Here is a 27,002-nt window from a genome sequence, read left to right on the forward strand (position 1 = left end):
GCTGGGACATGAACTAAGCAGTTGAGAAGGAGACAGTTAGGAATTGACAGTGGCTGTCTTCATCCTAATACACCTATCTACTAAGATTGCAGACATTGAGTAAGCTGTTAGAGAGTCCAAGAATTATGGACAAAAATTGGGAATCAGTACACAGATGGGATTTGAAGTTATGACTACCATCTTCACTATGCAATGCTGTCTATTGGATATGACATCACTGTTGCCTGTATAAAACCTGCATAGACCAAGCCATTTAAAAATTCCAGCTCAGGGAGAGGGCTGGAGAGATGGCTCAGCAGTTAAGAGCACTGGCTACTTTTCCAGGAGACTTGGGTTTGATTCCCGGTATCCACATGGTGGCTCACATCTGTTTGTAGTACCAGGGTATCCAGTACCCTCTAATTAAAAAAAAAAAAAAATTCCATCCCAGAATGCAAAGGGGCTAATGGGGTCCTACCCCTCATTGAGGAGCTATTGGTAGTTGATGACCGCTAGAGGAGGAAGAGCCCCTTTTCTTTGGGGGTATGGGCACTGGTAGGTTGCCTGTACCCCAGTGGCTTGCCCCATACTCATACCCATGTGAGCAGAACTAAGTGATTTAATGTGTTATTAAAATAAGATACAAGTTAAGAAGAAAATGTGTTTATGAACACCTAAAGGGAGTGGGGAGTGGATATGATCAAGATACATTGTTTAGATATAGGAAACTTTTTAAAGAATAAATAAAACATATTTAAAAAAATAAACATTTTGGGGGGCTGGAGAGATGGCTTATCGGTTAAGAGCACTGGCTGCTCTTCCTGAGGTCTTGAGTTCAATTCCCAGCAACCACATGGTGGCTCACAACCATCTGTAATGAGATCTGGTGCCCTCTTCTGGCCTACGGACAGAACACTGTATACATAATAAATCTTAAAAAAAAAAAAAGTATTAAAAAAAACCATTTTGTAAAACCAGTTCATTAGTTTTTCTTTCCTCCCTTCCTTCCTCCCCCCTCTTTAACTTCCTTTTGTTCGTTCATTTGTTTGTTTTTGTTGTTTTTTGAAACAAGGCTGCTCTGTGGAACAGTCCTGGCTGTCCTGGAATTCTTTGTGTAGACCAGGCTGGCCTCGAACTCAAGAGAACCACCTGCTTCTGCCTCTGAGCGCTAAGATTAAAGGCCTGCACCACCATACATGCCTCAGTGCATTTTCTTAAGGCTTTTGACGTGTATGATAGTGTGACAGAATTTTTTTCTTTAGCCTTTATTCTGATTGTAAAGGTAGGATTTATTTTCTTTGGAAGAATTTAGAAGACATCTACAATGAAGAAAATGAAGACCACAGTAATTGCCAACAATTTTATATACTTCTTTCTAGATCATTTTCTACTTAGACACTTTTTTTTTAAAAAAAAAACAGAAGGATCATAATTGAAATAGTACATTATATATTGCTTTTTGCCACTTAATTGTATTTGGTAGTTGTCTTTTCATGTCATTTATCTGGCGTGATACAGCTCTTAAAGCTGTATACTGCTTTTGTGTGCACATGTGTACGTGCAAGTGTGTGTTCATATACTTGTGCACATGTGTACATGTGGAGACCAGGTGTTGTTTGGGTGTTATTTTTCAGGAGGTATCTCTGTTGTTATTTGAGGTCGAGTTTCTCAGGGGCCTGAGACTTAACAAGTGGGTTAGGTTGGATGGCTAACAAGTCCTGGGCTCTGCCTGCTCTGCTTTCCCAGCACTAGGGTTACAAGCACCATCCTCCACCCTGGCTTTCCCCCATGGCTCCTGGATCAGCCTCACGCTTGCATAGGACGCTTTACCACTGAGTCGCCTTCCCCAGCTCCCATCTGTATGACTGTAGAGCTGTGCTGAGACTGGGAAAGGGATGGGGGACAGATTGCTTAATGTGCTCATTCTTGTCTTATGTACATTTCTGTAAGTAAAAGTTTTGGATTAATGGTGTGTAGAGTTTAAATTTGAGTCCACGTTGCCAAACCACTCTGTAGAATATTCTCTACTATATCAACTCCACTAGTGGATGAGAGTGTTCGTTTGTTTCATAATAGCCAATATTCTTTTTTGTTTGTTTGTTTTGTTTTTCAAGACACTGTTTGTCTGTGTAGCCCTGGCTGTCCTGGAACTTGCTTTGTAGACCAGACTGGCCTTGAACTCAGAGATCCTCCTGCCTCTGCCTCCTGAGTGCAGGGATTAAAGTCCTGTGCCTCCACTGCCCGGCTGTAGCCAATATTCTTACCATTCCTTTAGTCTTAGCAGTTCAGCATTGTAGAAGTGGTAATCTTTCACTTTGATTACTGGTGAAATTTTGATTATTGGTTATATGCACATCTGTTTTGTGAACTAGCTCTCATTCTTTTCTTTTTGCTTTTACCTGTGCAGCCCAGGCCAGCTTCAAATTTGTGGTTCTCCTGCCTCAGACTCTTGAAGCCTAGGAATCCAGGTGTATGGCTCCACATCTGAGACCTCTCACCTTTTACCTGTTTTTTTTTTTTTTCCTTGTTGGCATTTATGTTATTTTATCATGATTTTCTATAAAGAATCACATGAAGCCCGACTCTTACTATGTGTTACAGTAATGTTTATTCATATATCTTTGAAAGTTTTGTATATATTGCTTTCTACTGTATAGATTTTTGGGTTTTTATCTAGTTAAATGTGTGCATGTGTTTGTGTGTGTATGTTTGCACATGTGAGCACATGCACGTGTTTACGTCTTGTTTTTGTGTCATGATTGCAAAGGTTTCCTTTACCTCAGAGTTAAAAAATAATTTACCAAATCTCTTGTATTCTTAAACAATTTTAGGGGTTGGGGATTTAGCTCAGTGGTAGAGTGCTTGCCTAGCAAGCACAAGGCCCTGGGTTCTGTCTTCAGCTCCGACAAAAAAAAAAAAAAAAAGAAAAAATTTGTTTTATATTTAAATCCTTTATACAACTGAAGTTTATTTTGCGTTAAGATGTGGGGCCCATTTTATATTTCTTTGAGATTATATGTTCATTTTACTATCTTTCCTCTGATCTTAAAGTTTAGATGTCTGCAGAGTGTTTCTCAGTAGTGTTAGGATGATGAGGCTCTAGCTGAAATTCTTTTTTTTTTTTTTTTTTACAGTGCCCCTGTCTTACTGTTTTCCTTTATTTTTAAGGAACTTTGTGCTTTATTGTTTTCCCTGGATTGGATTAAAGCAAAAACGGAACTTGTCGGCCCCGCCCATCTGATCCATGAGTTTGTGGAATACAGTCATATATTGGATGAAAAGGTATGTGTTAGTGGGAAGTATTTATTTATTTCTTGTTTTTGTTTTTATTTTTTTTGTATTTTCAAGATAGGGTTTCTCTGTGTACCCTTGACTGCCCTGCAGCTCACTCTGTAGCCCAGGCTGGCCTCGAACTCACAGAGATCCGCCTGCCTCTGCCTCCTGAGTGCTGGGATTAAAGGCGTGCGCACTGCCACCAAGAACACTTAGTATTTAAAGGATGTCTCGTTTTGACATTTGATTCTAGGTTTAATGGTGGGAATGAGCAGAATGGAGATCATTTTCTTTCGGTGACCTTTGATTTTAGTTAATTGCTTCCTGGCCTGCAGAGAATATAGGGAGGGTTGAAGTTTGAAAATTGAGGAAAAATCGTTTTCAGGTTTTTTGTTTTTTTTTTTTAAAGTTAAGACAGGTTCTCACTATATATCTGGCTATCCTGGAACTCACTATGTAGACCAGGCTGGCCTCAAACTCACAGGGATCTTCCTGCCTCTGCCTAAAGTTCTGGGATTAACAGCATGAACCACCATGCCCAGTGATATTGAGTTTTTTTTACTGAGTCTAAAAGTTAGTAGATGACCACTGTATTTATTTATTTATTTATTTTTGGATCCAGTATGTCTTTCTGCCCTGCTTTCTCTTGAAATCTCCGTCAGTGAAATTAGTCCAGAACTCTTCAGTTTAGCCTCAGGCAGATTCATTGGACAAGGCACGGAAACAGCTACGTTCTTTGCCAGATTATCACAAACATGGTCTCTAACCCAGTTACTAACATTGCTCTATTCGGAAACCTCTTGAGTTGGGCCTCCATAGTCCACACTGCTGTCCGCACTACTTACTGTCTTCCAAGCTTCTGCTCGGATGGCCAGTTAAGCCCCACTTAGGACAGTCAGCTGCTTTTTCTAGTCCAGAGTCCCATTGTCTTCCATAGTTCTCCAAAACCCAGTAGGGGCAGTCCTATCCTGCAGCGCCTCAGTCCTTGGTAACAACTTCTGTCTTAAGTACTCTTCTGTTGCTGTGAAGAGACACCAAGGCAACTTATAAGAGAAAGCATTTAATGGGGGCTTGGATATATTTCAGAGGATGTGTCCAGGACTGTCATGGCAAGGAGCATGTAGGCAGGCACAGCACCGAAGCAGTAACTGTGGGCTTACATGTTGAGCAACAGCCAGGTGGCAGAGAGAGAGAGAGAGAGAGAGAGAGAGAGAGAGAGAGAGAGAGAGAGAGACAGAGAGAGAGGAGCGAACAAGTGAGCGAGCACACACCACACACACTGTAACTGTATTTATTACCTAGTGGTTGGCTGTTCATATTTTAGTTCATGTAGGGAATATTTCATTTAAGTTTTAAAATGTCAAGATCATAAAAGAAAAAATGTCAGGTTTTGCTCTGGCTATGTGTCTAACAGATTTCAGTTTATTCATAGGACTGTGCAGTCTGTGAGAATTTTCAAGAGTTTTTATCCTTAAATGGACACCTTCTTGGACGGCAGCCATTTCCTAATATTGTACAGCTGGGCCTCTGTGAACCGGAAACTTCGGAAGTTTATCAAGAAGCAAAGCTACAGGCCAAGCAGGAGGTGGACAGTGGAAGGCTTTACCTGGAGTGGGTGTGAGTTGCTAGAGAGACCAGACTCCATTATTCATTGTTCTTTTCCTTCCTGGGGGTGACTAAACACACTCTGTGAGATTTAACTACTTTAGAAACTTAGTAAGTGTTCCTATTTGGTGGAAGGTTCCAGAGAAGTAAGCATAGGAGAAAATAGTTGCATCATCACCGTTCTAGAAACAGACAGATAGGTCATCCTAAGTGATGACCATAGACTTGGAGCCACAGACCTAGGTTTGAGTCTCCACACTAAAACATTATCATTTTATGATTTTTGAATATACCATACGTTAGTTTCTCATGTGTGAAGTGGAGATGCTAATCCTTTGAGGTAAATACTGCTTTAGTGATGATTTAAATGAGATAATGCCTATAAAGTCACGTTTAGTTTTCTTTGCCATAGAGATTTTATTTAATGAATTTAATTCTTCATATTTTTTTTAAAAAGCATTTTCCAGTCCTTTTTTCCTTTTCATATTTATATGCATATGGTGTACGTCCATGAATGTATACGTGTTTGTAATTGTGTATGCAATGTACATGCATGTGTGGGATATGGACGTGGAAGACCTAGGTTTATGTCAGGAATCTTCCATGATAGCTTTTCCTTCTTATTCTTTGAGGCAGGATCCTCAGTCAAAGCAAGGGCTCCCTAATATGGCTGATCTTGCTGGCCAGCTTGCTCTGGAGAGTCTGCTGTGTGTCTCTGCCTTCTGAGGTGGGATTGTAGGCGAGCTGCCATGCCCACCTAGCATTTAGATGGACTTTGGGGATCCAAACTCCTGTCATCTCTTTGAGGCATTTTCTTCAGCCTGATTCTTCACGTCTTTTTTTTTTTTTTCTTTAATTTTTTTAAAAGATGTGTTATTTAGCCAGGTGTGGTGGCACACACCTTTAATTGCAACACTCGGAAGGCAGAGGCAGGTGGATCTCTGTGAGTTTGAGGTCAACCGGGTCTACAAAAGTGAGTTCCAGGACAGCCAGGATGGCTATTCCACAGAGAAGCCCTGTCTTGAAAAAAACAAGGGCTTGAAAAAAACAAACAAACAAATAAAACCCCCAAAAAACAAAAAAAAGAAAAAGAAAAAGAAAGAAGGATGTGTTATTTATTTTTGTTTATGTATAGTATGTGTCTGAATAAGTTTATGTGCACCACAAACATGTAGGTTCCTGGAAAGGCCAGAGAGCACTGGACTTGGAGGTGATTGTAAGCTGTCTGATGTGGGTACTGAGAACCAAAGCTGAGTCCTCTGCAAGAGCAGTCAGTGCTCTTAACTGCTGAGGCACCTGTCCAGCCCCAACTCTTCCAGATCTTAAAAAGGCTGTTCTCAGGGCAGGAGAGATGGCTCAGTTTTTAAGATCACATTTACTCATTTACTTTGAGTATGTGTGTTTTGTATGTGTGTGTTTAGGTGTGGGTGAATGCACCCCAGTGCACCTGTGGAGGTCAGAACAACTTGCAGAATTGGTTCCCTCTTCCGCTAAGTGGGTCGGTCCCAGGGATTGAGCTCAGGTTGGCATCAGGCTTGGGTGTAAGGGTCAGTACCTGTTAAGCCATCCTACTGGCTCATGACCTGTTTCTTGGTGAAAACAACAAATTGAAGAGCTGTAGTGATAGCTCAGAAGTTAGAGTGCTTACTGCTCTTGCAGAGGACTCAAGTTCAATTTCTGTTGGGTGGCTCACCCCGCGCATGACCCTAGCATCAGGGGAATTGGATGTCTTTGGTCTTCATGGGCACTGCACTCACACTCACATACCCACATACAGACTCACACATAATTAAATTTTTTAGTTAAAAAACTGAGAGATGTAAAATGAAAATTCATAGTTCCTGTTCCTCCTTTCCCAGATTCAACCATCTTTGAACATTTTCTTCAAAAGTGGAGTTTTACTTCCATTAATGCAAGGTGAAGGGTGGCTTCCACTCAGGGTAGCAGCCTCGTGGGAGCTCCATTAGATCTGTTGATGTTCTAGGATACATCTTGCTTTTTCTCTTCTCCCTTGTAAGCTTTTGTTGTGATTATCTTTTTGCTACTTTTCTTCTGTATTAGCCCATCTATCCTGTGGTGCAGAATAGTATGGAAATTAGGATAGGATTCTTGTTCTTGATTGCCTGGGCTTCAGTTCCAGCTTTCCGTTATATTTGTCAATTATTAGGGAAATTTTATTTGACTTCTCTTGCCTAATCATACCAATTCATAAAATAGTCCTAGCATAGAGAGGACTAGAGGGCTGTGTCTATACATTCCTGCATACATACAGAGCCTAGAGCAGTATCCAGCTCACAGAGAATGCTATGTAACATTAGCTGTTGTTACTAGGAGGAGCATTTGGCATCTGCCTGCTCCTTACCATTGTATTCAGTAGAAACTTCGGGATGTTTGATAAATTCCCGTTTAGTTAGTGACTAAATGAAATTTTATTTTTCCTTTGGTTTTTCGAGACAGGGTTTCTCTGTGTAGCTTTTGGATCCTGTCCTGGATCTTACTCTGTAGACCAGACTGGCCTCGAACTCATAGAGATCTGTCTGCTTCTGCTTCCTGAGTGCTAGAATAAAAGGCGTGTGGCGACACCACCTGGCTAAATGAAATCTTTTTAAAAAATGTGTTTGTGTATGCACATTTGGATGTGTGTGTGTGTGTGTGTGTGTGTGTGTGTGTGTGTGTGTGTAAGCCTGAGGTTGACATGTGAAGTCTTCTTTCATCTCTCCATCGTACTCACTGAGACAGGTCTCTCAGTTGAACTTGGAGCTGGCCAGCAGGGTTAATCTGGCTAGCCCGATTACTCTGAGGAAACCCCTGCCTCCTCCTTGCCTCCTGAGTGCAGGAACTTCAGGCAGGCTGCCACACACACCTGGCAGTGTGTGTGTTCCGGGGACCTGACTGTGGTCCCCATGGTTGTGGGTTAGGCACTTTAACAACCGAGCCGTGTCTCCAGCTCTTACATGGATTCTTCTCACTTGATCTGATGAAATGGACAGAGATCCAGTTCTTTCTCCCTTAGGAGTTACTGAGACATTTAATTTTGACTGTTCTCTGCTTCTCCTCCATTGTACCAGCATAGGATGCTGGCATAGGACCGTTAGTCAGCCGTAGTTGTGTTCTTTACCTAGATTAAACCAGACCATATTCTAAGAATGCTTTATTTCAGCACTAGCAACCTTTTCTTTTTCAGTTGTACAAGGGTTTGCATTGCATAAGCTTAAGTTTGAGTTTGAGTTTTAAAGAAGTAGTTTGTTCATGCGTCCGTTTGTTATCTTTGTGCTCTGCGCCTGTCATTGTGAAGACCACTGTCTTCGCTCTGAGGAATTGAGTAGATGATAAAGGAAAGACAAGTTGTATTTGTTTTGTTTTAAAGACAGTCTCGATGTTCAGGCTGGGCTTGAACACTGGGTCCTTCTACTGTAGGCTCCCAGGTATGTGAGATGACAAGTGTGAGCCATTGCATTCAACTGGAAAGATTGATTATACTCTTAGTCTAGTCTTCCGAACTTTGCAAGTAGCTTGCATGTCCTTACAGATTGGCATAATTTTAGTCCTCATATTGTACTTACGTATCACTTCTGGTGAAGTATAATTGTTTTCTATACAGGCTCGTAGTCTGGCTTTTCTCTAACACTTGGTCCTATTTTAAGTGCACATACACTCTTTACTCCTGAGCTTGTGGGCAATAATATAATATCCCTCCTAGTGGCATAGTTGGCATTCTGTAGAATTAAGATAGAAAGACAGTGACATTGCTTTATGTGTCCCCACCTCCCACCCCCAATCTGAGTGGAGTTAGAGGAAAACATTTTAAAAGTATATCATCATATGTAGTGTGAGTTTCATTCTGCAATGGTGTCTTTAATTTTAAAAGTGTTTCAAAAAAGATATGCTTACACATATTACATTAATGTATCAAAAGAAAATAGAGGGGCTGGAGAGATGCGTCAGTGGCTGAGAGCACTTGCTGCAGAGGACCAGGTTTAGTTCTTAGCACCCACACGGTGGCTCACAACCACCTGTAACTTGAGTTCCGGGGGATATAATGCCCTTTTCTGACCTTTGTGGTCACTGCGTGTACATAGTGCTCAGATATACCTGCAGGCAAAACACATAAGTAAAATCTTCTTTTTTTAAAAGGGAAAATAGAAAGTGACATGTGTTTGATTATGTAGATTTCTCTTAACTCAGTGACATTTGTAACACGTGCCAAGTGGCTTGATGTAAGATAGTGTTTCTCTTAGAATGTCACTTTTGTTAGATTGCTTTTTTTCTTTAGGTGTTCTGTATTGTCATTTGCATGTTAGTAATTCAAGAATTTTGTATTTGGGAGAAATACAACCATGTTAAAAGACACATTATTGAAAGAAAACATGACTTTTATCCTTAGTCATTGAGTTTCTCTTCATTTTCCATTTGCATTTAGAAACAAGAAAACTGTCAAGAATCTCTCCCGCTTAGTTGTCCGCCCCCACACAGATGCTGTTTATCATGCATGCTTTTCTCAGGATGGTCAGAGAGTAGCTTCTTGTGGAGCTGATAGAACCGTACAGGTAAGGCGCATCTCCTGGGAAAAACCCAGAAGAGGCGTGTGGCCTACTTGTGCAGACTAGAATATGTTTAAATGATAAAATTTAGAAGTAAAGAAAGGTAGAACTCTGAACATAGAAGGTTCTTCAGAATATTAAAGATGGAGCTGTTTTTAGTAGTTCCAGGCTTGCCAGGGACCTCAAGGAACTCTTTACCTTGACAGTTACTGTCCATCCAATTGCTATTATGAGTAATGAGAAAATGACAGTTCTTAATGGACAGGCAGATGCCATCAGCAAATAGAACTCTGCTGAAAAATCATTGGCTAAACAAGTTGTCAAAGGCTAAAGACTTCTGACTGTAAACGGGAATTAGACTAGATTATCTCCAAAGGTGCTTTAGTTCTTACCTCGTGTTTGGGAAGTAGGAATGAGTCCTTTCCCCCTACATTTGTTCTCCACCTGCACATTGAAGAAAGTCAAATTAGTACAGCTTTTCTATTTAGAATAGTTTGAGTCTTTCCAACATCATAGTTGTATACTCGTTTCTGTGGTGCTTGATTACCAATTATATTCATTTTGGCCTTTAGAGAATTCCCCTGATAGTGCTGGGATTTGAACTCAGGGTTTTGTGCCTGTTGGGCAAGCACTCTACTGCTCAACTATATCTGCAGCCTTTGTTTGGCTTTTATAGCCCCTAAAGAAAGCGTATTTGATTGTTTAGAATTTGTCAATATAGTTCCAAGAACTGAAGGTAGATCACCACTTCTTCTTAGTGATATTCAGCGACACTTAACAATGACTACTTCTCTGTTTATCCTTACACTTAGGAATTCTGACAAATTCTGATTCTCAGTCATTTTGTTAAGTTTCATTTCTGTTTTGAAAATAGCAGTGATTAAGAACTTTCAGAGATGTGTTTTCATTAAATGATGCCCTATGGATAAGTGGTTTACAGTAAAAAAGACCTTACTGTTGTTCCGCAGGTGTTCAAAGCTGAGACAGGAGAGAAACTTCTGGAAATCAAAGCTCATGAAGATGAAGTGCTTTGCTGTGCGTTCTCCTCAGATGACAGTTACATAGCAACTTGCTCAGTGGATAGAAAAGTTAAGGTAGGTGCAGGAGCAGTGGCCTGGTGGTCAGAGCACTTACTGCTCAGTGGCTAGAAAAGTTAAGGTAGGTGCGGGAGCAGTGGCCTGGTGGTCAGAGCACTTACTGCTCAGTGGATAGAAAAGTTAAGGTAGGTGCGGGAGCAGTGGCCTGGTGGTCAGAGCACTTACTGCTCAGTGGATAGAAAAGTTAAGGTAGGTGCGGGAGCAGTGGCCTGGTGGTCAGAACACTTACTGCTCAGTGGATAGAAAAGTTAAGGTAGGTGCGGGAGCAGTGGCCTGGTGGTCAGAGCACTTACTGCTCAGTGGATAGAAAAGTTAAGGTAGGTGCGGGAGCAGTGGCCTGGTGGTCAGAGCACTTACTGCTCAGTGGATAGAAAAGTTAAGGTAGGTGCGGGAGCAGTGGCCTGGTGGTCAGAGCACTTACTGCTCAGTGGATAGAAAAGTTAAGGTAGGTGCGGGAGCAGTGGCCTGGTGGTCAGAGCACTTACTGCTCAGTGGATAGAAAAGTTAAGGTAGGTGCGGGAGCAGTGGCCTGGTGGTCAGAGCACTTACTGCTCAGTGGATAGAAAAGTTAAGGTAGGTGCGGGAGCAGTGGCCTGGTGGTCAGAGCACTTACTGCTCAGTGGATAGAAAAGTTAAGGTAGGTGCGGGAGCAGTGGCCTGGTGGTCAGAGCACTTACTGCTCAGTGGATAGAAAAGTTAAGGTAGGTGCGGGAGCAGTGGCCTGGTGGTCAGAGCACTTACTGCTCAGTGGATAGAAAAGTTAAGGTAGGTGCGGGAGCAGTGGCCTGGTGGTCAGAGCACTTACTGCTCAGTGGATAGAAAAGTTAAGGTAGGTGCGGGAGCAGTGGCCTGGTGGTCAGAGCACTTACTGCTCTTGCAGAGAACCCACATGGCAGCTCATAACCCCTGTAACTCCAGTCCCAGGGGATCCAACACACCACTGACCGCTGTGGACACTGCATGTGCACATACGTACATTCAGGCAAATACTCACATATATAGAAATAAATTACAGTAGGAAAACGTTGTTTTGAGTTGAAATCACAACAGTTTTTCTTTCTTTCATTTTTTTTTTCGTCATATATACATGTGTGTCTATGTGTGTGTCTGCGCAAATGTAAATACAGTGCCTGCAGAGTCCAGACAAGGGTGTTGGGTCCCATGGAGCTGGAGTTAATGGTCATTTATCAGGCTCCTAAAGTGGGTGCTGGGAAATGAACTTGTCTCTTCTGGAGGAGCACTATGTACTCTTAATCATTAAGCCCAAATCCTTCTTTATTTCTCTTCTTTTTTTTTTTTTTAAATTATTTAAAGAACATTTCCCCTTTTATTAGAAATAGATTCTTTTCTCATACAATATATCCTGATTACAGTTTCCCCTCCCTCTACCCAGTTGCTTCCCATCTCCTCTTCCATCTGGATCTACTCCCTTTCTGTCTCTCATTAGAAAAGAACAGGTTTCTAAGATAACAGCAAAACAAAATATAAGATAAGACAAAAATCATTACATCCAAGTTAAACAAGGCAAACCAACAGAAAGAAAAGAGCTCCAAGAGCAGGCACAAGAACCAGACCCACTTGTTCACACACTCAGGAGACCCATGGAAATACTAACTTAAAGCTGTAGTGTATGCACAGAGGACCTGGTGCAGACCTGTGTAACCCTGTGCTTGCTGCTCCAGTCTCTGTGAGTCCACATGAGCCTTGCTCAATTGATTTGGAAGGACTTGTTCTCCTAGTGTCCTCCATCCATCCCCTCTGGTTCCCACACTCCTTCCACCTCTTCTTCCAAGGGGTTCCTAGAGCCCTGAGGGGTGGGATTTGATGGAGACATATTGTAGGGATTAACAAGACAACTCCCTGTAGTTAAAAAGGAGGTTTATTTTGGGGTAACTTACAGCCAGTAAAGGGGTTTGTTACAAGATCCAGGAGAGGTGAGGTGCAGTCCAGTGGGGTTCTCTGGAGAACTCTGACTCAGTCTGCCATCCAGCATCCAGGATCACCAGGAACCAAGCATGTTGAATGTCCAGATCTCAGGTCTTAAGGGCTTCCGTCTCGGCCCGCCCCAGGGGCAGGCCATAGGTAGGCATGGCAGTTACTGGAAGCCTCACTAGGGGTAGTACTTCCAGGTCAAAGCTGGAACAGCTACCCACTACAGAGACATCCCATTTAGAGCTCTCTCTGCATAATGTCTGCTGAGGGTCTCTGTATTTGTTCCCATCTGCTGCAGGAGGAAGCTTTTCAGATGACTGAATAAGCCACTGATGAATGAATATAGCAGAATATCATTAGGAGTCATGTTATCATTAGATTTTGTTTTTATACCAGTAGTATTTGGTTTTAACCTAGGTCTCTGGGCTATCTAGTCTCTGGTTCTTGGTCATCCAGGCACTGTCAGGTATGGGTTCTATCTCTAAGTGGGCCTTAAGTCAGATCAGACATTGGTTGGTTACTCCTGCAGACTTTGTGCCACCATTGCCTAGCATAGTTTACAGGCAGGACAGATCGTAGATCAAAGGTTTTGTTGCTGGGCTGGTGTTTACATTTCTGTTTTGGTAGCCTGCAGAGTACCTTCCTGTACCAAAGACACTAGAACATGGCGGTGAAGGTTCTATGTAGGCATCAGTTCAAACTCTCCATGTTTGTCTTGGTTAGGGTTTCTATTGCTGCTGCAAAGCACCATGACCTAAAAGCAGGTTGGGGAGGAAAGGATTTATTTGCCTTATACTTCCTTATCATTATTCATCATTGAAGGAATTCAGGACAGGAACCCAAATAGGGTGGGAACCTGGAGGTAGGAGCTGATTCAGAGACCATGGAAGGGTGCTGCTTGCTGGCTTGCTCCACATGGCTTGTCCAGCCTGCTTTCTTTTAGAAACCAGGACAATCAGGGATGGCACCACCCACAATGGGCTGGACCCTCTCCCATCAATCACTAATTAAGGAAGTGCCCTACAGCTGGATCCTGTGGAGGCATTTTCTCAGTTGAGGTTCCCTTCTTTCAGATAACTCTAGTTTGTGTGTTAAGTTGACATAAGACTAGTCAGTACAACTGACCCCTTGTCAACTTGTTATACAAACATCACTATTAAGCCACAGCCTTTCCTTTCTTATTCATCCCCAAGATCTCACATTAAAAACATAAATAACTTTAATAAAAGTCCTACAGTCTTTACAATTCAAGCACATTAATATTTCAGTCTCTTTAAAATAGCCAATCTCTCTAAAATTCCAAAATCTCCTTTAAAAGTTCAAAGTCTTTCAGCTGTGGGCTCCTGTAAAAATCAACATTAAATACCCTTTCACTTCAAGAAGGAATAACCAGGGCACAGTCACAATCTGAACAAGCAAAACCAAACTCTAGCCAAGACTTCAAGTACTATATTAAATAGATATGGAGAGAGTGGACAGCCTTGTCTTGTTCCTGGTTTTACTGGAATTGCTTTGAGGGTCTCTCCATTTAAGTTGATGTTGGCTATGGGCTTGCTGCAAATTGCCATACTATGTTTAGGTATTGTAGCAGGACTTTCTTTTGGGACCGCCAGCCCCCAAATAATGACACAGAGACTTATTATTAATTATGAAAGCTAGACATTTAGCTTAGGCTTGTTCCCAGCTAGCTCTTATAACTTAAATTAACTCATTTATATTAATCTATGTTCTTCCACATGGCTTTTTATGTCTCCTCAATTCTGTATGTCCCACTTCCTGTCTCGCTGGCATCTCTCTTGCACCTAGATTCATCTTGCTGAGTTTTTCTCTGCCCAGAAGTCCCACCTATCCCCTAGCTATTTATCTCTTTATTAAACCAACCAGAAGGTACCTTAGGCAGAGACATATCTTTACAGTGTACAAAAAGGTTATTCCACAACAAGATATGCTCCTTGTATCCCTAATCTCTTCAGGACTTCCCCCCCCCCCCCCCCCCCCCCCCGAGACAGGGTTTCTCTGTGTAGCTTTGCGCCTTTCCTGGAACTCACAGAGATCCACCTAGCTCTGCCTCCCGAGTGCTGGGATTAAAGGTGTGCGCCACTACCGCCCGGCCTCTTCAGGACTTTTAATATGAAGGGGTGCTGATTTTGGCAAAGGCCTTTTCTACATCTAATGAGATGATTATTATTTTTTTTTAATTTGTTTATGTGATGGATTAAACTTTTAATTTTCTTATGTTGAACCATCCTTGCATCTCTGGGATGAAGCCTACTTGACCATGGTACATGGTCTTTTTGATCTGTTCTTGGATTCAGCTTGCAAATGTATTTTGTTGAGTATTTTTTTTTGTTGTTGTTGTTGAGTATTTTTTACATCTATGTTTTTGAGGGAAATTGGTCTGTAGTTTTCTTTCTTCATTGGGTCTGTATGCAGTTTGGGTATCAGGATACCTGTGGCTTCATAAAATGAATTTGGCAGTATTCCTGTTTCTATTTTGTGGAATAATTTGAGGAGTATTGGCGTTAACTCTTCTTTAAGGTCTGGTAGAATTCTGCACTAAAACCATCTTGCCCTGGGCTTTTTTTTCTTTGTAGACTTTAAAGGACTGCTCCTATTTCACTAAGGGTTATAGTTCTGTCTAAATTGCTTACCTGATCTTGATTTAACTTTGGTAAGTGGTACCTATCAAGAAAATTATCCATTTCTTTTAGATTTTTCCAATTGGTGGAGTGCAGTATGTTATTATAATTCTCTGAATTTCCTTGGTATCTGTTGTTATGTCCCTCGTTTGATTTCTTATTTTGTTTATTTGGATATCTCTCCCCTCCTTTAGTTAATTTGAATTAGAGTTTGTCAATCTTACTGATTTTTCTCAAAGAACCAACTCTTTGCTTCATTGATTGTTTGTACTGTTCTCTTTGTTTCTGTTTTATTAATTCTAGGCCCAAGTTTGTTTCTTCCATCTACTCCTTTTGGGTGTGATTTCTCCTTTTTGCTCCAGAGCTTTCAGGTGTGCTGTTAAGTTACTAGAGATCCCTCCAGGTTTTTGTTTTTGTTTTTGTTGTAGGCACTAGCGCTATGGACTTGCCACCTAGAACTGCTTTCATTGTGTCCCATAAGTTTGGGTATGTTGTATATTCATTTTCATTAAAATCTAGAAAGTCTTTAATTTTTTTCTTGATTTCTGTCCTGATCCATTTTTCATTTAGTAGTGAGTTGTTCAGTTTCTGTGAATTTGTAAGCTTTCTGTTGTTTGTGTTGTTGATGTCCAGCTTTAATCTGGGGTGATCTGATAGGATGCGGGGCGGGGGGGGGGTATTTTATTTTCTTTATTTGTTGAGACTTGCTTTGTGTCTGAGTATGTGGTTAATTTTGGAGAATGTTCCATGAGGTGTAGAGAAGAAGGCATATTGTTTGGGTGAAATGTTCTGTAAATATCTGTTCGCTCCAGTATTTCTGTTTAGTTTTTGTCTGGATGCCTCTCTGTTGGTGAGAGTGAGTATTGAAGTCTCCTGCTATCAGTGTGTGAGGGTCAATATGTGATTTAAGCTGTAGTCATGTTTCTTTTACAAATTTGGATGCTCTTGTGTTTGGGGCATAGATGTAAAGAATTGAAATGTCACCCTAGTGGATTTTCCCTTTGAGTATGAAGTGTCCTTTTTCATCTCTTCTGATTAGTTTTGGTTTGAAGTCTATTTTGTTAGATGTTAAAATGGCTACACTAGCTTGCTTCTTGGGTCCCTCCCTCCATCTCCCCCCACCTCTCTTTCTTGACAGGGTTTCTCTGTGTTCACAGAGATCTGCCTCCCAAGTGCTGGGATTAAAGGCTTGCACCACCACTGCTTGGCTGAGGTGTGTTTCTTGTATGCAACAGAAGGATGGATCCTGTTTTTAAATCCATTCTATAAATATATATCTTTTTATTGGGATTAAAATTATTGATATTGAAAATATCAATAGCCAGTGATTGTTAATTACTGTAATTTTGTTGTTGGTGTGTCTCTTCCTTCCTTCCTTCCTTCCTTCCTTCCTTCCTTCCTTCCTTCCTTCCTTCCTTCCTTCCTTCCTTCTCTTTCTTTCTTTCTTTCTTTCTTTCTTTCTTTCTTTCTTTCTTTCTTTCCTTTGCTAGTGTGAGATTATTTCCTGTGTTTTCATGGGTATAGTTAACCTTAGTTTGGCTTTTTCCTTCTAGCAATTTCTGTAAGGCTGGATTTGTAAACTATGTTTATATTTGACTCTTTTGTGGAGTATCTTGTTTTCTCCATCTATGGTGATTGGAAGTTTTGCTGGGTATAGTAGTCTGGGCTGGCATCTGTGGTCTCTTAGAGTCTGCAGCACATCTGTCCAGGCCCTTCTGGCTTTTAGAGTCTTCATTAGGAAGTCAGGGTAATTCCAGTAGTTCTGCCTTTATATGTTTCCTTTGCAGATTTTAATATTCTTTCTCTGTTCAGTAAGTTTAGTGTTTTTATTATTATGTGGTAAGGGGATTTTCTTTTCTGGTCTAATCTATTTGGTGTTCTGTATGCTTCTTGTACTTTTATAGGCCTCTCCGTTTTTAAGTTAGGACATTTTTCTTCTATGATTTTGTTGCAAATACTTTCTGGGCTTTTGAGCTGGGATTCTTCTCCTTCCTCTATTCCTGTTATTCTTAGGTTTGGTCTTTTCATGGTGTCCCAAATTTCTTGGCTGTTGTGTGTCAGGAGTTTTTTAGTTTTAACATTTTCTTTGACCAATGCATCCTTTTCTTCTGTCATAGCTCAATGCCTGGGATTCTGTCTTCCATCTCTTATATTCTGTTGGTGAAGCTTGACTCTGTGGTTCCTGTTCGAATTTCTAGATTTTTTTCATTTCCAGAATTCCCTCAGTTTGGGTTTTCTTATTGATTCTATTACCATTTTCAGGTCTTGAACAGTTTTACTCATTTCCTTACACTGTTTGTGTTTTCCTGGATTTCTTTAAGGACTTTATTAATTTCCTCTTTAAGAACCTCCGTTATCTTCATAAGTCTGTTTTAAGGTCTTTTTCTTGGGCTTCAGCCATGTTGGACTATTCAGGGCCTGCTGTGGCAGAGTTTCTAGGCTCTTGTCCTGGCTGTTATTTATTGTGTTTTTATGCTGTTGTTTAGGCATCTGGGATTGGGATAATTATAGATCTAGCTGCTGATTTCTGGGTTTGTCTTTGTTGGGTGGGTGTTTTGCTCCTTAGTTTCTGTTTCCTTCCTGGAATTTTAGGCAAGTGTGGCTGTGTGTTACAAGGTAGGAAATTTTATGTGGCCCTCTTTCCCTGACCTCCTCAGCTGGTGTGTTCCCAGGGAATGCTTGCTGATGTTGGAGGATGACTGGTTGAGTTGGGAAAGAAAGGTTGGAGGAGAAGATCCTTGTTATCCTTGGGGATGGGGTCAGAGAGAAAAGGGAGACCATAACAGGTGTTGTGTCTGCTGCAGAGCTGGGGATGAGGCTGTAGAGATTGGATCTGGGGGAACAGATGGGGTGGGGTTGAAGATCTGCAGTCAGCCTACCGGGTTCCCTGACAGGAGTCCCAAGTCCTTATTTCTAAGTACCCAAATAAAATTGCTTAGCTTGATCAGCTTCAACTATTTAGCCAATGGTGAGGAAAAATTATATAAATTAGTGAGTTTGCCTGTCATCAATAGATACATCTGTGGATTAAATATCAGTTGACATCTTTGATTAGAAGTATTGTTTTAAAAACAGTTGTCTGAGATCTAATTCCCATTGTAAAGTTATATAATTTGTGAAATATAGCCTGATTCTATTTTTAACATTATAGGCTGACTTATATAATCAGTGCAAAGCTAGACATGAATACACCAACAGGTTGCTGGTATAAAAAAATAAGCAAGGGAAAAAAAGAGTGATATTATTTTTGTTAGTTATTATTTCTTTGGTCTTGCCCTTAAAATTTAGCTTTTATTTGGAGCATTTACACTAATAAGGAATTTAAGAGCAACTGAAATTACTTGTCACTAATATATAGAGCGGAGGCTTTACTTCAGTGTGTGTGTATGTGTGTATGTTTGTGTGTGTCTGTGTGCGCGTGTGCGCGTATGTGTCTGTGTGTCTGTGTGTGTGTCTCTGTGTGTGTCTGTGTCTGTCTGTCTGTGTGTCTGTGTGTGTGTATCTCTATGTGCGTGTGTGTGTGTGTGTGTGTGTGTGTGTGTGTGTGTATATGTCTGTCTGTCTGTGTGTCTATGTCTTTTCTATTTTCAAGTGTGGAGACAGGGTCTGACTTTGTAACCCAGGCTGGCGATGAGCTCATATAAAAGTCTTCCTGCTGCAGCAGCAGCGTCCTGAGTGCTGGTGTCAGTCACATGCTACCATGTCTCACTTCATTGTGACAAAGCTTTGTCAGCAGAGTTGTAGAGCGGTGTGACCTTGGGAAATGGAGTGGGCAGCAATGGTTTGCTTGGAGGGTTTTCATCCCACTGAAGAGGACTGTGGAGTGTCTAGACTATAACTGAGATGTTGGTAAAACCTTATTTTTTATTAGCATACGTTAACTATATAACACTGGTTTTCATATATGTACATAATTGATTTCGACATTTGCCTCCCATTCTCCATATTTTGTTTTTATTATAGCTCCCATTACTCTCCCCATCCACTCTCCATTCCTCCTGATCCCCTGCTCTTTCCTTCTTCTCTTGGTAGGCTCAGTGGTGTCCAGTCAATGGGTATTCACTCTGTAACCTCTACTTTGAGTTGAGATTGGCCATGCTGGGCAGTTCCAAGTTCTAAAGTCAGAATGATACAGAGTGAGAGAGTTACACCAAGTTTCTGTTTCTCAGGACTGAAAACCTAGCAGGAAGCAGAAATACTCGCTAAGAGCTTAAAAAAGACAAACTCTTTGACTGTCTTGGATTTTCATAATGCTCTGAAGTGCTCTCACCAAGGTAGAAGAGGCGTAAGAGGAAAACCGAACCTCTTACAGATGTTGGAAGTGTCAAGTGTCGTCGATAACACACTGAAGTCTGATCTTGTTCTTGGGTCCCACTTCTTCACTGCTATCTCTTACAGAACCATGGGAAATCTTGTGGTTAGCTTTTGTTGTTGTTTTGTTTTTTCTTGAGACAGGGCCTTACTATGTAGCCCTGGCTGTCTTGGAACTCACTGTGCAGACTGACCAGGTTGGCCTTCAATTCACAGAGATTTGCCTGTGTCTGCCTCCGGAGTGCTGGGATTAATTAAAGGCCTGTGCTACCATGCCTGGTTCTTTGTGCTTAACTTTTGAAAGTAAGGCAGGATTTTGCCATATTTAGAGACTAGGAAGTAGATTCCCATCAGTGTCATGCTCAGGGGGACATGTGTCCTCACAGGAGACAGTATCTGCAGAGTGATGTATACTGGCTCTTTCCTTCTGTGTTCCCTCTGGAAATAACGGCTGTTCATACATTTTGTTTTCTGTGTTCTCTTCAGATCTGGGATTCTGCGACTGGGAAGCTAGTGCACACCTATGATGAGCACTCGGAGCAAGTCAACTGCTGCCATTTCACCAACAAAAGTAACCAGCTTCTCTTGGCCACCGGCTCAAATGACTTCTTCCTCAAAGTAAATGTGGGCGCTGGAAATTATGCAGATGAGTTCGTGATACACCAGACTGTCTGCTTTGAGTTTTCTCATGTGTATTGTATTATCAAGTGGGTTTTGTTTTTTGTTTGTTTGTTTGAGGCAGGGTCTCACTGTGTAGTCCTGACTGTCTTGGAACTCACTCTATAGACCAGGCTGGCCTAGAACTCAGAGATTCACCTGCCTCTGTCTCCCTAGTGCTGGGATTTAAATGTCCATATTCTAAGTTTCATATCCATAAACAAATAGGGGAAAAAAAGCATGACTAGCTTGTATCACCGAAAAGTCCATGAGCATGGATTCTGGTGTTGGCATCCAGATCCGTCAGCTGTGTTCTCAGGTCTTCCCTCCTTGTCTCTGGTCTCTGCCCTCTTAGGTGGTCCAATCATTCTGTCTTTACGTGACAGGAAGTAGCTCAGCTCCAGGTTTGTAAGAGAAGCTTGTCCTAGGTCCTGCAGGTCTGGTTTGAAGGCAGTCCTGCTTCCCCCCACTTAGTTCAGCTTCGTTGTTGTGTAACTGCAGTGCAGGCAGTCGGAGTCCTGGGGTTGGAGAAGACTGTGTCTTGTGTTCTCTGAGTGGAGGAATATAGGAGATTAAATAGTCTGGGGTTCTAGAAAGATGTTACTTCCTTTTGGATTTTTAAAAAAAAAAATTGTTTCAAACCTTTGGTCCACAGTGTCACATATTTACAATGGGATATGAGATTTTAAGGAGGCGTAGGTAAAACATCTTAGAAAACCTCAGGCTGTTGAGTATGGTGCTACACCCCTGTAATCTCAGCTCTTGGGAGGGTGAGGCAGGAGGAGCCTGAGTTTTATAGCTTGGGCTACAGAGTGAGAATGTGTCTCAAACAGTGACTATTTTCAACTTTTCAGAAGGATAAGGTGAACCTTCATGATAGAGTGCCACCCTGTCATTTACAGGGCCCTAGGTTCAATCTTTAGCACCACAAAAAATAAAAATAAGATTCCCCACGTCCTATTTTATACAAGCTTTATCCATATCCTACACTTGACTTTTTGTTTAGAGCAGTTTACAACAAATCCTGTATATGTCATCTCACCCCAAATATTTCAGCTTTGCTCTTAGATCACGTGCCGTGTCCACACCCAACAGTAGAGAGCTGTACTTTCGTTATATACCTGGCTTGTGTTAAGTTTCTCATATGTGGTCTCAAACCCATGCTTTTTACCGTGGGTTTCTTAGAATCAGAATCCAAATAAACTTGACACTTGGTGGTTGTCTATTTTATTCTCTTAAAAACTCTCATTTCTCCCATTTCTGTTTCATGCTGTTGGTTTACTAGATGAATAGAATTACCGTCTCATGGACTGTATCCCTCGGATTTCTTGGGAGGCTTACTGGAGTGTTATTTGATCTGATCTTCTAACCCCCGTAGTTCCTATATTCTGGTATCATTGAAGGTTTTGAAGTTTTTAAGGCCATTAATAGCTTTTAGTCTAGTTAGTTATCTCAAGGTTTAGGAAGTCATAGATATGTAAACTTTGCTTAGACCATTTTTGTAACCTAGCTTTAAAAAGTATGGAGATAATTTGCACAGTACTATTGATTTTTGTAGCCAAATAAATATGATGATTTTAAACCACCTGTTAAAAATAAGCAACAGTTGTTCAGTTAATTTAGTGTTCACACTAAAAGCCTACTGAGGCCTTCAAGTCCCAGAGTGGGTTGAGATGTTGATCCAAAGGTTGCCCTGTTATTAATCACAAGTTTATCTGTATTTGATACCTTTGTGTTACTATGAGTTGAATATCATTCTGCAACCAAAAACCTCAGATGAAAGGGAAAAACTTAGTACGATTATTGACTTTCCCCCTTTTAGCTTAGATTACTTTTTCTCTTTTAAATTAATTTTAACTTTTGTGTGTGTGTGCCATTGTGTGTAGGTGCCCATGGAGGACAGAGAAGAGGGCACTGAATTCCCTGGCTCTGGAGTTACAGGCTATTGTAAGCTGCCGAAGTGGATGCTAGGAACTGAACTTGGGTCTTCTGGGAGAGCAACAAATGCTCTCTAGCCCTCATGTAGTATAGATTTCAGAGTAGATCCTTTGACGGTTTGATTCACATATACAGACCCAAATCTTCCCCTCACTTTCCCTGGTACCACTTTCCCCAGTCTCCACTTCCTCCTTCCACCTTAATTATAATTTTAAGGGGCAGATGCCTGGGCTGGTCTAGAGCTTTTGAGCTTCAAGTGACCCTTCTGTTTCAGCCTTCGATGCAGTTGGAACTACTGTGTGTTCACCACACCAGTCTCCAGTTCTGGCTAGTTTTTACTTGTCCTTTTTCCTTTCCAAATAGCTCTGGGATTTAAATCAAAAAGAATGCCGAAACACCATGTTTGGTCACACAAACTCAGTCAGCCACTGCAGGTTTTCTCCAGATGATGAGCTCCTGGCTAGTTGCTCGGCTGATGGAACATTAAAGGTAAGCTTTTGCCCACCTTTGGAGGTTCTCATCTTAGAGAAATCAGCAGGATTTGGGTTGACTCTAAGTTTCTGTTGGTGGCACTAGTGTCCCTAAGTTTCTGTTGGTGGCACTAGTGTCCCGAAACTGTGACACAGTGCCTGAGACAGACGACTTGGGAAGGAGGTACAGTTTCAGGGTTTCGTCTGACCCTGTTGTATCTGGGCCTGTGGCAGGGAGTGTATGGGGAAAGAAACTGCTTGCCTACAGGTGTCTTGAAAGCAAAGAGGGAAACAGGAAGGAGCCAGGGTCACACTGGTGCCTTCCTAACTTGGTTTTCTCTCGGCCCCTCAGTCTTTTTTTCTTTAAAAAAATATTTTTTTAAAGATTTATTTTATACATGAGCACTATCTGCATGTACACCTTTATGCCAGAAAATGACATCGGATCCCACCAGAGATGGTTGTAAGCTACCATGTAGTTGCTGGGAATTGAACTCATGACCTCTGGAAGAGCAGCTAGTGCTCTTAACCACTGAGCCATCTCTCAGCCCCTAGGGGCCCTCATTCTTTTTTCTTTTTTTTTCATTTTTCTTTATTAAGAAATTTTCTACTGACTCTACATACCACAGATCCCATCTCCTCCCTCCTCCCACCCCCCAGCCCTCCCTCCCAAGCCACCCCACATCCCCACATCCCCCAAATCAAGGTCTCCCATGGGGAGTCAGCAGAGTCCGGCACACTGAGCCTAGGCAGGTCCAAGCCCCTTCTCACTGGACCAAGGCTGCGCAAGGCGTCACACCACAGGCACCGGATTCCGATCCTCCTGCCTGGGTGCCCCCCAAACAGTTCGAGCCAAACAACCATCTTCTGTGTCCAGAGGGAGGGGTCCTCATTCTTAAGGCTCTAAACCCTCCTGATACCAATGCCACTGACTTAGAACCACACCTTCAGCTCATAAGCCTTTTGCAGAGTTTCTAGATCTAAGCCATAGCATCATTTTTATCTGTCTGTAGAAAAGAGCCTTTTCCTTCAGCTTCTAAGAATCTCTGACATAATGTTATTTTTATGGTTTATAGTCTAATGTTTAAATTCTTAATTTTAGGCGTATATTACATCTTAAGCTGAATACTATACTAGGCTTTTGGGTTTTTGGGCCTTTGGGCCTTCTAGTATTTACTAGAAGAAAAAAGGTATGGTCTTTGGTCTGGTTATTCAGAGTAAAGTTGAGGGAGAAGGTAAGCGGATAAACTGAAAATGACGAAATTCTATGCAAGGTTGAGTTCTTGTTTTTATTTTTAAAGATTTTGTTTTATTTTATAAAGTTATGTGTATATGTGTATTTCTATGTGTGGGTATGCTTGTGGGTCACCAGTGGGTATAGACCAAAGGCAATGTTTCCTCCTCCCTCTGAGTCTGTCAGCATCAAATAGTTCAGCAGGAAAGGGTTCGGCACCCCGAGTCTCTTCTCAATCCGTGCTAGGGATTATCAGCTCCTGCTTTTTAGCTTGCTTCATTCATTCATTCGTTCTTTCATTCATTCATTCATTGTCTGTGTGTGCGTGTGCACATGCCACAGCACATGCATGAGGCTGGAGGACAGCTTGCAGGAGTTGTTTCTCTGCTTCTCCCAGAGTTGATTCCAGAGGCCAGGTTTGCCCTCTGGCTGCTGAGCCCTTTCACTGGCTGCAGGTCCATCCTGTGCAGATTCAGTGCAGGCATTTGCCGTGTGAGCGGGTCTGAGTTCTGATTGATGGCTGCAGTCTTGCCCATAAGATGGCGTTTTGCTGCTTTTCTCCCCGTCTTCTGGCTGTTCTCTCCACCCCCTCATGTGCTACGTCCCCTGGGCCTTAGAGGGATGGTATGAATGTCTTGTTCAGGACTCACTCGTCACTTATTCTCAGCACTTTGTCAGTCCGAGTCTGCACTCACCACCGTTTATTGTGAGCGCGCACTACGTTTTTGTCACCACTCACCCATTCGTGGACACAGAGGCTGATTCCACCGCGTGGTCAGTGCAGAGTCCTGAGCTGAGCAGACCTGATGTCGTGTGGGACTTCTGTCTTCACTTGTGAGTGTCGCTAGCAGTGGGGACAGATACCACTCCACTCGTGGGAGAACCGCCTGTGTTGATGGTGGCTTCCCCACAGTGCTGTGAAGCCAGGGTCACTGGCTGGCTTGCACAGTGACATGTGGAGAGCAAAGGTCCTGCACAACGATGCCAGACAACAGCGTGTCAAGGCCACGGCCTTGTGAGCTTTTGTCATCCGAGAGAATAGGCTGTAAAATTAGTTCATCCCCAAAGGCTCCGGGAGTTTTCTAAGCTTGTTGTAGGGTATCACATTGGCAAGCATGTGCTTTTTGGACCTTAACGAGAAAATGTTTTATTCAAAGATTGTTATTTAAAGCACACAGCATCTTAGGGTGCACAGGGACCCCGGTTACAGTGCAGTGACCTCCTCAGAGTGCGATGGTGTGGTTTAGATCATCTCCTGATGTGTGAAATTTTATCGTTCCTTGGCCAGGCGCTGAGTTAGGTGCAGAAGCAGGTACGATTTTGGTGGATGTAATGAAATTAAATTGTGTCAGCTTTTATTTTACTTCCTAAACTTAAGCTATAGTTGCCTTGTTTGTCCTACTAACAGTATGATTTCTCATCGATTCTGTATGATGTGACTAAATAGTACTTTACTCTGTGTGTGTGTGTGTGTGTGTGTGTGTGTGTGTGTGTGTGTGTGTTCGTGATGTGTGGCTGGCGACCTGAGACTCTGCCTTTCTTCCCAGCATCCTTCTAGTCTAACTCTCCCGCCCAATCTCTTCCTGCCCAGCTATGGGCCAGTCAGCTCTTTATTAACCAATGAGAGTCATACATAGTCTCAGTGTAGCCACAGTTGTCCCTGGGGAAAGTGTTAGGGTTTGGCAGCTTTTTTTCTTTCCTCTTCTTTCCGTGTGTGTGTGTGTGTGTGTGTGTGTGTGTGTGTGTGTGTGTCCAACCCTTGGTCTAGGACATGGCAGCCCTTATGAAGCAGGACACTGCTCCAGGTCAGAGAGAGTAAACATGGATCTTTTCAGAGGCCTTTGCTTTTTGTACTACTTGTGTGGCTGCTCTAGAATATGGCTTAGCTCTAGAAAATTTCATACCTCAGTTCTCAGGGGCTGGTTAGTTCTGCAGCCCTGCACAGTCCCGCCAAGCCCAGTGGAAGCTTTGCTTCCTCTCAGTACAGCTGTTTCTCCTAACCTCTGGATGCTGGTGGTGGGTGTGAAGCATGCTTGTCCCAGCAGAGGGCAGCAGCAGCCAGCTGGGAGTCTCTCCCACGCCTGTTCTTACTGTTAACACAATCTTTAGCCACCTCCACACTGTGAAAGGCCCATTTACCTTTTTTCTTTTGAGATGAGATCTCATGTAGCCCAGGCTGGCTTCAAACACATGATCCTCCTGCCTCAGCCCCAAAGTACTAGCATTATAGGTGTGCCAAACTGTGTGCAGCTCAGTTAACTTTTTATCTAATTTTATAGACTTGGTCCCACCTCCCTTTGGTGCAAAATGGAAGCTGGAGTTTTTAATTTAAAAGCCTCATAAAAAGTCAGACATTTGTAAAAAATTTCATTAGGTAGAGTATGTTTATATGACATTTAATCTAGTTGGAATTCTAAAGGTGTGGGTTGAGAGTAAAGCAATTTTGTGTCTTTTTTTTTTTTTTTTTGAAAACAGCTTTGGGATGTGAGATCAGCAAATGAGAAGAAAAGCATCAATGTGAGGCAGTTCTTCCTGGGTTCAGAAGACCCTCAAGAGGATGCGGAAGTGATAGTGAAATGTTGCTCCTGGTCCGCAGATGGTACTGAAATAATAGTGGCAGCAAAAGACCAAATCCTCGTAAGTTTCAGCTTCTGTTACACGGTTCACTTTCTAGTTTAGCTCTGTGATTTGGGCCAGGCTTCCTAACTGGTCATCATCTTTGGAACCCTGCTCTCTGAGGGATTCAAGGCCTCGAGAGAAAAGGTCATAGCACACAGGTCAGAAATACTTTTTACTTTCCCAAGAAAGACAGTGTGAAACAGCATATTAAAGTCAGACACTACAAGAACAATTTGCAATGTCAAGTCAGTGTTCTTCCAATGTATTATGTTTTACTCTTTCATTTTATGTGCATGGGTTGTGTGTGTGTTTGCACTGTGTGTGCAATGCCTGTGGGGGCCAGAAGAGGGCGCCGAATCCCTGGAACTGTAGCTAAGATGATTGTCAGCTGCCATGAGGGTGCTTGGAGTTGCACCTGAGTCTTTTGGAAGAGCAACTGTTGCTTTTCACTGCTGAGCCATTTTTCTAGCCCCACTTCAGTTTATTTGAAACAGAATACTTTCTTCATCACTTAAGAAAATTAAAATATCCACTATTGCTGGGAGTCTTAACTGGGGTCATCCTTGTAGATTCCTGGGAGGTTCCCTGGTGCCAGGTTTTTTCCTGACCCCTAAATGTTCCCCCTTTCCAGTAGTCTCTTCCCCCCACCCAGTCGGATCAATCATGTTCCCATCCCTACCCGCCCTCAGTCCACTCATGAAATCTCT

At 42.1% G+C, this 27,002-nt stretch overlaps 1 protein-coding gene across 1 annotated transcript in view; it reads left to right on the forward strand.

Moving 5' to 3' along the window:
• Nucleotides 1–27,002, forward strand: part of Apaf1 (apoptotic peptidase activating factor 1) — an 84,974-nt gene that overhangs the window by 23,972 nt on the left and 34,000 nt on the right. Inside the window, exons 10-16 of the mRNA XM_059245486.1 lie at nt 3,148–3,261; nt 4,685–4,869; nt 9,278–9,404; nt 10,367–10,492; nt 19,864–19,995; nt 22,336–22,461; nt 26,152–26,313. Of these exons, the coding sequence (XP_059101469.1) occupies nt 3,148–3,261; nt 4,685–4,869; nt 9,278–9,404; nt 10,367–10,492; nt 19,864–19,995; nt 22,336–22,461; nt 26,152–26,313 (972 nt within the window). The remainder of the gene's footprint in view (nt 1–3,147; nt 3,262–4,684; nt 4,870–9,277; nt 9,405–10,366; nt 10,493–19,863; nt 19,996–22,335; nt 22,462–26,151; nt 26,314–27,002) is intronic.

The sequence above is a fragment of the Peromyscus eremicus genome, chromosome 18 (assembly GCF_949786415.1).
Source record: "Peromyscus eremicus chromosome 18, PerEre_H2_v1, whole genome shotgun sequence".
In the NCBI taxonomy this organism is placed as follows: Eukaryota; Metazoa; Chordata; class Mammalia; order Rodentia; family Cricetidae; genus Peromyscus; species Peromyscus eremicus.